The sequence below is a fragment of the Leucopleurus acutus genome (assembly GCF_964270905.1).
Source record: "Leucopleurus acutus genome assembly, chromosome: 11".
Lineage (NCBI taxonomy): Eukaryota > Metazoa > Chordata > Mammalia > Artiodactyla > Delphinidae > Leucopleurus > Leucopleurus acutus.
In genome coordinates, this window is record NC_139152.1 from 98,051,099 (window position 1) to 98,061,328 (window position 10,230).

At 56.8% G+C, this 10,230-nt stretch overlaps 1 protein-coding gene across 3 annotated transcripts in view; it reads right to left on the reverse strand.

The window, feature by feature from the left end:
• The window catches only part of SCUBE1 (signal peptide, CUB domain and EGF like domain containing 1), a gene marked incomplete at both ends in the record, with an annotated part of 130,615 nt that extends 120,721 nt beyond the window's left edge, over nucleotides 1-9,894 (reverse strand). For 2 of the 3 annotated variants that reach the window (XM_082850201.1, XM_082850200.1), the window contains 2 exons: nucleotides 5,997-6,128; nucleotides 9,792-9,879. In XM_082850201.1, the coding sequence (XP_082706327.1) occupies nucleotides 5,997-6,128; nucleotides 9,792-9,879 (220 nt within the window). Of the gene's footprint in view, nucleotides 1-5,996; nucleotides 6,129-9,791 lie in introns of all 3 variants that reach the window. The other variant, XM_082850199.1, reaches the window with a different exon arrangement.
• Between the last annotated feature and the right edge of the window lie 336 nt (nucleotides 9,895-10,230).

Sequence of the window (10,230 nt, forward strand, 5' to 3'; positions counted from 1 at the left end):
GTAGACCCCGGGGATATAAAATTCAGGAAGTGACTACTTACATTCATTACATACATGCTAATTTTGTGATCTCTGATGCCCATAAGGTTGTCATTTTTTTCCTTTTCACAAAAAAGGGAAAACAGTAATATATTTGATATACTGTGGCCAAAACAAAAAGTTATTTCCCTCAAGAGTTTTCATTATAATATTTTGGAAAAGACCCGAGTTGGAACATGCAAGTGGAATAAACCACTTGAATAAATGGTCTAAAAAATTAAGTAGACATAGAAGGGGTGATGTGCACTGCTGGTTCAGACTAAACAGTGATTATCAAGAGGGCCTCAGTTATTTAAACAAGCCATATGAGGATGGTTTTCTCCACGTTTGGGGTCTGGTTCTGATTATAAATGAGAGCTTTTAATTAAGATTAGTAAGACCCAATTCAGGCTATAATTTGGTCCTTTTCCTTAGCGAATGTCTATGAAAACAAAGCAATTAAGGTTAAATGAGTTGAAGCATTTAAAGGGGATGAAATGCCCCTTCCTTGTCCCCGGTCTGCCCCCTCGGCAGAAAGAGTACACACAGGACCAACTAATTCAGACCAGGAGGCCAGCACAGAGCTGGCCCTGGCAGCCCCCTAAAGGCCCATGCACAAGGCGCCTGGTGAGGGGGGATATAGCAGTTGAGCTAAATGAAGAGGGATGGGGAAATAGAATGTGCAAAGGGCCTGGGGTAGGAAGGAGCTGGCAAGTTTGAGGAGCTAGATAAAGACAGTGATGCTGGGGTTTGGTTAGAGAGGAAAGGATAGAGAATGACAACAGTTCAAAGTGGTTAGCTGAGGGGGTATCTCCCAGCTATCAGGGCTCATAGGGCCTGGCTCAGATGAGCTGATGGCAGTGCGGGGAGGTGTGAAAGGGTCTCCCCAGCCCCCTCTAACACTCCATAGCTAAGGAACTCCTTCCACTGCATTCAAACAGGCTTATGGGGGCCTAGACCACTGCTGGGACCCCACCGCTGACCTGGGTTGGAATCCAGGCCCTGCCGTCTCAGCTGGGTGACGTGGTTAGAGACTGACCTCCCTGGGCCCAATTTCCTCAACCTCATTCTGCCACTGGTCCCCACCAGATATCCTTGGACTAATCCTTTCCCCTCTCAGGCCTCAGCTTCCTCATCTATAAAACCTTCAAAGTTTGGGAGGCTTGGACTTCCCTGGTGGCGCAGCAGTTAAGAATCTGCCTGCCAATGAAGGGGACACGGGTTTGAGCCCTGGTCCGGGAAGATCCCACATACCACGGAGCAACTAAGCCTGTGCGCCACAACTACTAAGCCTGTGCTCTAGAGACCACAAGCCACAACTACAGAGCCCTCGTGCCACAACTACTGAAGCCCGCGCGCCTAGAGCCCGTGCTCCGCAACAAGAGAAGCCACCACAGTGAGAAGCCCCCGCATCACAACAAAGAGTAGCCCGGGGTCACTGCAACTAGAGAAAGCCCGCGCGCAGCAACGAAGACACACCACCGCCAAAAATAAAATTAATTAATTAATTAAAAACAAAACAAAAAGCCCCACAAAGCTTGGGAGGCTCTGGGAGGCCTTTCCTGATATCCCAGAGATGGATAAGGGTCATTCACTGCCCACCAACACCAGCTCTGGGCCCAACCCTGAGTGAAGTCACACGGGTCATCACAACCCAGTGTGACAGAAGCTCTGAAGGAAGGATGCTCACAGGTGACAGCTGACCTGTCTGGGGCATCAGGGAAGGCTTCCTGGAGGAGGTGACTGCTGGGACTCATCCATCCACCCTTTCACCCAACAGAGGCCTTCTAAGCCCTGTGCCAGGCCTGGTGCTGGGTTCTAGGGGTCAGAGCTGACAGACCCTGCCTTGGAGAAGCCCACACATGGGAACCATCAACGTAGTGTGACGTGGGCTAAACGAGGGCTGTATGGGCCTGGGGAGGGCAACAAATGGGGCGGTCATCTGTAAAACCCAGGGGCTGCCCTGGAGGCCCGGTGGAGTTCACTCCAGCTCTGCACATCCATGAGTTTACCTCAAGCAACTTCAGATCCCGTCAAAATGCAGATCATCAAGAAAACACTGATTTATCCTCAGCGCTGCTCAGGGTCTTTCGCAACGTCTGAGGCACCTCGTTCTGGCTACAGCAAGCCCCCGCCAGCGTTAAGCTGACCACATGTGGCCCCAGGCTGCTCCCTGGACACACAGTGGCTGCACACGCGGAAGCCCCATCATCACCATCACACGTGAACTGGCCACATGGCAAGATGGCCTTGAAGGCGTGTGAGAAACCGTCCCCGGAAGGGGGTTCCGGCTGCTTCAGGTGCCAGGTTTCCTAAAGGGTTTTCCTCAAGCAGTGGGAGTTTCAAGGCAACACAGTGAAGGGTAGGAAAGGCTCACTCGGTCCCACATGGCGGGGCCATAGGCTGATTTCATCCTGGGGAGAGCTAGGGAGGCTGTGGCAGCCACATTCTCTGGACCTGCTTTGCTGAGAATCTGTCCTCTGTGTTCACCACGGTAAACAGCAAAGTCTATCATATCTCTAGGACGAGGCAACTCATTTCCCCCCAGACTCCAACCCCATGCTCTGCAAAACCCACACCAGCTCAGGACCTGCAGATAAAGGGGCCCAGGGAGGGAAAGCGGGTTTCATCTAAAGTAGAAACGGCTGTCTGGAGGGTCTGGTGATTGATTATTGATGTCTGCTAGGGGAGAAGGTGGCAGCACAGTATTTGCCAATCCTGCGGTAGGGTTAGTAGAACAAAGGAAAGCCTTCTGTCACTCGTATCTTTCACTGCACATTCTTGGTAAATGGTCATCTGTGAATGGCACACACGTCTGTGTGTCTCTGTGGGGATATGGATATATGCATACGGTTTATCCGAATAGTCAATGAACCAGAACACCCCATTTCCCAGCTGGGAGTTGTTGGAAAGACAAGGCTTCACCCCTTTCATATACTGGACAACATTATGATCATCGATATCATCAACAACTTCACCTTCATCATCAATATCACTATCATCAGCGTCATCACTGTTAACATCACCGTTAGTACCACCATCACCGCCATCATCGTCACGGTAACAGCAGCTGATGCTTATGCGGTGTGTCCTCTGTGTCAGGCTCTGTTCACATGCTTTATACACATTAATTCACTTAATTCTCACACCATCTTTATGAGGTAGGACTATTATTGTCTCTATTTCACAAATAAACAAAAGAAGGTCTAGTAACTTGTCCAGGCTACACAGGCAGGATTTAAACCCAAGCAGTCTGGCTCCAAAGGCCATGCTTTAACCACTATGTTCAACTGAATACTGACCGTTCCTTCCCTCTTCTCAGAACAGAGAGCCCCAGATAGCAATAATTGTGTGCAGAAATAGCAGCGTGGAGAAATGGGCCCACCACACTTGGGCTCTAGTCCCAACTCAGACAAGACCCCTGCCTTCTCAGGCCTCCATTTCTCCACCTGTGAGCCAGGAAGTGAACACCTGGATGACCCCCGAGGCCCTTTAGGCAACTACTGCCCAGGGCCTGCAAGCCCGTCCAGATTCCATGGCCTCCAGAAATCTCTGCAAGGTCCTCCTGGGGGAGCCAGTGGGGATCTCATGGCCCACGGTGAGCCCTCCAGCAGGCTCCGCCGGTTCTGACCGACGACTGTAGGTGGGTCCCCCAGGATGAGAAAACCTCAGTGCAAGTGGGACAGTGTCCACTCAGGTCCCCGGAACGCACGGCAGCGCTCATTCACGGAGCGCTTCGGGAGCAAGCGGGCAGACAGCCCCTCCTTCGGCGCCTGACGGTTGCTCTCCGGGCTGTCCACACGGCAGCCCGACAGCTGCTGAATTACCGCCCGTGCAATCCTCACCGGTTCTTTAAGAATTTCCACTGGCACCTAATTTCAGCTCACGCACCCCAACCAGGCTTGAAGGTCCTTTAGGGGAGGGACCAGGTTGCACCATAGCTATCACCTCTGAGGTATACAGCAGTGGGCGATTTTCAAAGGTCTTCACCATACGTGATATCATCTGAGCCTAAAGCCACTGTGAGAGGTGGTGAGAAGAGATGATGACGATGATGACAGTGCAGGCAATGGTACCTTCCCCGTACGCTGAGCACGTGCTGTATACTGAGTACCTACTGTGAGCCAGGCACTGAGGCTGCCAGGGCCCTGGGATGCTACACAGTGTGTCATTCAATCTTCAGGATGCCCTGAAGATTCATTAGGAATCAGCCAGGACATAAAGGGAGGGAAAGGAGCTCCCAGAAGGGGGAAAACCTGAGCTGGGTCTCAGAAACACGGACTGGCCTGGTATATATATGTGTGGCCAGGGCACAGGGCCTTCTGCGCTTCAGGAGGTGAGGGCAGAGGCCAGAGCCAGGCTGGAGACACAGGGCTCCTGGCAGTTCCTGAAGCACAGTCACAAGCCGCGCTCTCTTTTGTCCTCACACTGAGGACATCAGGCCCCCGGAGCCAGTGAGTGTGACCCCCAACCTGGGCTCAAGCAGACTGGAAAGCTGGAACTGGACTCTGCAGGACTTCCGGGCAACAGGTAGGACACAAAGCATGGGCGTCCTGGGCAGGGGACAGCAGGAGGCGACCTAAGGAGCTGGGCTGGAGAAGGAACAGGCTGGGTCAGGGGCTTAAACCGGAAGAGATGGGGGTCACCCTGGGCCCTCCCTGGCCAGAGGGCAGAGCAGAAGGTCAGAGAACAGTTGCACAGAGCCTCACATGTGTCAGTTGGAACCACCAAGCTAACGTCCGGGTCCTGCCAGCAGCCAGCCTGCTCTATCTGCCTCCAGCCTGGCCTCTTTCCAGAGGTCCGTGGGTAGGGGCCAGCTCCCCACTCTGGCTTCTGGGCCCTAAGCAAGGCCAGGGATGTGGCCAAACCAGGCGCGATCCAGGACAGTGTCATCTGTCCAGCACTCAGCCTTAAGCAGATGCCCAACAAATGAGATGGATAAACAACGTCAGCATCCCAAGGAGGCAGAGCCGCATCTCCTATGAAACCCGGCTCCTGTAAAGCTATATGCAGAAGGAAGAGGCACCCACCTTGTTCTCAGGTGCCACTTTCCTAACACGAATCTCACACTTTGAAAAAGGAAGCTGGCAGGGCTCAGAGAGAAGATAAGGAGATGCGAGAGAGCCTTGGGTGGGGATTAAGAGACCTGGGTTCGAGTACTGGCCATGTCACTGTGAAACATGGGCACCCTGCAGGAGAGACTTCTCCAATCTGAGCCTCAGTTTTCCTCATCTGTGAAGTGGGGGCAGACAGGGAAGATTTGAATCCTGATTCTCACCCAGGGGTGCACAGCAGTCATGTAGAGAGCTGTCTCCAGCCCCCTGATGCTGGGCTGCCCCGGACCCTCGGAGGCAGAATGACCACACAGACCCTCCTGGACAAATGTTCCCAAAGGTTCTGTCCGGCTTGGAAAGTCCTGGCTCCAAAGACAGCTGAGGCTGCTCTTGCCTCCAACCTTCAGCCTGCTAGGGAGGAGGTTTCGAAGGCCACACGGTCAAACCAGCACCCCAGGTGCAGGGAAGGAAGGCTGGACAGACAGACGGACATCACACAGCCACCAGTCTCTGCCGAAGCTCTCATCCTCAAGACAGAAGACCTGAGCCAGCCCCACAGACGCTGTGGCTGCTACGGCGCAGCTCCCTTGGGGAAGCTACACAGGGTGCACGGGTAGCTTCAGATTTGAAACTAGGGACCTTGGTGGGGTCACCCCAGGCCTTTACCCCACACACATCCAGTCAGGGACAGATGGACAAATATATCACTCAGTGCTCCATTTCAATTTCTTTAAAAAAAAAAAAAAAAAAAACAAAACCAAAGTTTCAAACCCAGGGAGAGTTAAGCACCCCACGACTCCAAATATCTCCTCCAAGGAAGCAGCACAGGTTCCCGGGGAAGCCCGCAGCCTCCCTCCCAAGGCTGACAGAGGCCGCCTGCAATGACGGTGGCGCCCACGGGTCTGGCTGGAGGGCTGGGCTCACCTTCACACTGCCTGCCTTCCCCCTTGTAGCCTGGCTTGCAGAGGCATTTGTAGGACTTGGGCGTGTTCTGGCAGATGGCATCGATGTGGCAGTCGTCTGTGCCCTCCGAGCATTCGTCCACGTCGACGGCCCCTGTTGGAGGGGGAACCACGAGTGAGGTGTGGCCTGAAGAAGTGGGCAGCTAGCGCGGGGCAGGGAGTTCCTTCTGTCCCTCCCCTTCCATTGATCACCGGGGTAATTAACAGTAAGAGCCTTCATGTGACCACCTGGTGTGACAGGCAGTGACTGGTAGCATCTTCGGGGTGGCTACTCTGTGCCAGGCACAACGCTACCAAAGTGCCGGGTCTTATTTATTGTCACAACAATTCCAGTAAGTAGAGCTATTCTTCCCACTAAAAAGATGAGAAAACGGAGGCTTAGGAACAGAACGAGAAGCCTCTCTGTACGTCTTGCTCTCCTCACAAAGCATCTCTCCATCCCTCTCCACTCTCCTTATTCTAGAATTTAGAGCCAGAAGCGTCCTCGGAGGAATTTAAATCCATCCCCTTTGGGTTACAGATGGGGAAATGGAGGCTAGCACGGCGCACTGAGCAGAGGCCACGAAGCAGAGGCCAGCAGGCCCACGAAGGAGATCTGAACGGGGGCCCCACCCAGCCCCTAGGCTGTGGAAATAAAGGATTCTTCACCTGGCCTCCACAGACCCATACCCTCGACGGGGCTAACGGGCCTCAAGGAACGGTTCCGGTCTCTCCAGCCTCCCCACCTTGGAAATCTAGGTTCAGTCCTGGTTCTCTTATTCCAACTTCCAAACCCAAGTTAAAGTTAGGTTGTGAGGGTTCCTGGCACTCCCCACCTCCTGCCTGCAACAACCCGTATACACCTTCAGTTGGAACAGCTGTTGGGCAAATAATGTAGAATAGATCCTGTGTATCTGTGTATACACCTCCCCCCCGCCCCGCAGCTCAGACAGGGAGAGGACCCTCAGAGCACGGAACAGCACAGCCACAAAACCGTAGCTGTAATCTAGGTTCATTCCTCGGGTTATAAATGAGGAAACTGAGGCCCAGAGAAGCCTGTTGCAGGTCGGTAGCTCATTAGGAGCAGAGCCTGGACTCCGCCTCAGGGAAGCAGGTCCAGAGCTTTGCTACATGCCGTGTTGCTTCCAGCCAGCCAAGAATAGAATACAGATGGATGACAGACAGACAGAAGGACCCAGAGGGGAGCACAAGGAACTCTCAGTAGCCACCCTGAGGGCAGTCCCCCAGGGGCAAGCCTGGGGAAGTCCTGGAATGTCCTCCTCTCTTCACGCCTCCGGCCACTCCCTAGCCTGTCTGGCCCTCAAGACTGTCCACTCTGAATTATTCCCCTGAATAGCCTCTGGGCTCTAAATCTGCATGGGGGCCTCTGTGAGAGAACCACTGCCCCCCGCCCAGGACTCTTCCTCCGTGCCCTAGTCCCCAAGGCCCCAGTCTGCCCCTAAAGGAAGAGAGGCATCAAAAAGAAACACAACAGAATCACCTCCCTGCATGCTCGTGCATGCACATACACGTGCGCGCACACGCGCACACGCACACACACACACACACACACACACACGCACGCACAAGGTGGCATCCCTTCTCAGGGTGGTTGTATCTGCTCAGGTGAGCAGCCCATCCTCTACAGCTGCCCAGAGGAAGGTGGAACGGGGGCCAGGAGGCAGTCTGTGTAGGAGACCAGAGCCAGCCATCAGATGGCCAGGGGCCAGCAGGAACGTCGGGCCAGCAGAACATCCCCCTCTGGAGAAGCGACCACAGAGGGACCCCCGAGAGGGGTGGCACAGCCTCAAGGGCAGGAAGCCAGAGACCAGAGAGGGTCAATGTGCACCCTTCCAGGGGGAGAGGACTGGGGCCGCTTCTGAGACAGGACCAGCAGGGGCAATGGATCACAGATACAGCTCTTCCCACTTCCCAAGGGTCAGTGCACAGTGATGAGGGAGGTAAACTGCCTGGGGCTCTGGAGCCCCTTGTGCCCCCAGTCTCACACGTAGGTACGTGTCTTCGTGGGATGGAAATGGATGGATGTTAGCCAAGAGGCAGTGGGGGCAACCTCCCAACACACCTTTTGAACATGTCTTTCGGTGGGTGCTGGGGAGAGGGCACGCGAGTTCGAGGACAGAGGGAGAGGAAACACAGGCCATGGGTTCTTGCAGGTTCCCTGGCCACAGTCCTGGCCTGGACAGCCCAGCCCAGTCCTCCCATCACAGGTGCTTGTTTGACATTAGTGGTTTCATAGCACAAGGCTTCCATGGGGTGGGGCTGGGGTTGGGGAGTGCAGACAGACACAGCGGAGAGACCAAGAGAGAGGGAGACAGGCACATACAGGAACAATCAAACAGGGCTGAGGGACCTCAAAGCCCAGGAGAGACACCCACAGACACATGGGGGTGTGGCAGTAGGGCCCAGTTTCCCTTGGGACCACACGAAAGACAGCTCGGCTCCAATTGTGGAGTTTAAATGGCCCGGCATCCTCACTCAGGGTGTAACTCCCAGGAACAGACCTCCTGCCACCAAACACAGACCTCAGGGAGCCCCACGCAGCAGCCAGGGGAGCTCAGAGAAGCCAGGGAGAGCGCAGCAGGGTCTCTCCCCTCCCTCCAAGGAGGGAGAGGAAGGAAGCTCCTCTATGGGACAGGGTCAGATGTGGGAGGAGAGGATGTGTCTTCAGCTCTGCGGGACAGCCCCCTCCAGACACCCGAGGGAGCAGGAGGGGAAGGGGTGGAGTGCCGGGGTCCCTGCGAAATCCGTGGGGAGCTCCCACCTCGCCTCTGCTGCCTGCCCTAACCATGCCCCATGCCTGATGCTCGATGCTGGTTCCCTTCTCCTGTGTCTCCTGCGTCTCTCTCCTGGACCCCCTCACCGTGTCCGATGTCTGGGCTCCCCTCCCTCTGGTTCCCATGCATCTCCTTTCGTCTGTGTCTTCCCTCAGCCCTCCCCCTCCTGTCTGTCCATCTGTCCATGGCTTTCCAGCCATCTCCATCCTCCTCTCTTTCCCTCTGTCTCGCTGCCTCCTCCCTCCCCCAGTCCTTCCCCCTCTTTCTCCGGTGCCTCTCCGCTTGCACCTCTCCTCCTCTCTCTTCCTTCCCATCCCTTAGTCCTGCCCTCACACCTCCCTCTGCTGAGCCTTTTCCTTCCTGCTACTCATTTGCCTCCTTACTCTCTTCGGTTCCCTCCTTTCCCTCTTTGGTCTTTCTGGTCTCCACTCTTCCAGTCTGTCTTTCTCTGGGTTTTTTTTCCTGTGTCCTTTTGTGTGCCTCCTTTTCTGTCCGTCTGTCTCTCCATCTACCACCTCCCCCTTGTCTTTCTCTCTGCGTCCGTCCTTTTCCCCTTGCTCACCTCCTCCGGGTCTCCCCTCTGGGCCTCCTGCCGCCCGCGCTCCCGTCTCCCCTGGGGGAGAGCCCGTCTGGCTCCGGGGTCCCCACTCCCTCCCGCCTTCAGGCGAGGAGCGGGGGACGGCGGGGGGCCCTCGGCGGGCCTTCGTGCTTTCTTTCTTCCTCCCGCCCTCACACTCCCCCCACCCACGGGGCTTCAGCCCACCCCGCCCCATGCTGCGGCCCCGCCGGGCTCCGGGAGCCTCGCTCCGCCCGGGCTGCGGGGAGGGGCGCCCCGCGCCGGCCGCAGAAGTTACTTTGCAAAAAGGCAGGGCGGGGCGCGGGGCCGCGCGGGCTGTGGCCCTCCCGACGGCGCGGGGCTGGGGGCCCGGCCGGGACCCTGCCGCCGCCGCCGAGCGCCCGCCGCCCACCGGCTCAGGGCTTACCTGGGAGCCCGCTGCCCCCCGCCAGCCGCCCGCGCGCGCCCAGGACGAGCAGCACACACAAGTGCCAGCGCACGGCCGCCGCGCCCATGCTCACTGCGGGCCGGGCCGTGCGTGCGGGCGTGCGGGGCGCGAGGACCCCGCCGACCGGCCGCTCGGCGAGCGCTCGTAGCTGCTGGTTCCGCGGCCAACGCTCGGGCTCACAGTCTCCGAGCCGGCGCGGCTGACGAGCTGACAGCCGCGCGCTCATTGGCCCGCTGCTGCCGGGGGCAGGGCTCCGTGAGAGGCCGGCCAATGGGGGCAGGCCCCCAGCCAGCGGGGGGAGGGGAAGGGAGGGGCGGGGCGGGGCGGGGGGGGGTCGGACCGGGCATCTGGAGGCGCCCCCTCCCCTCGGGGCGGGCGGCAGGTGGGGGGTAGGGGCCGGATCGCTCGACCGTGGGGT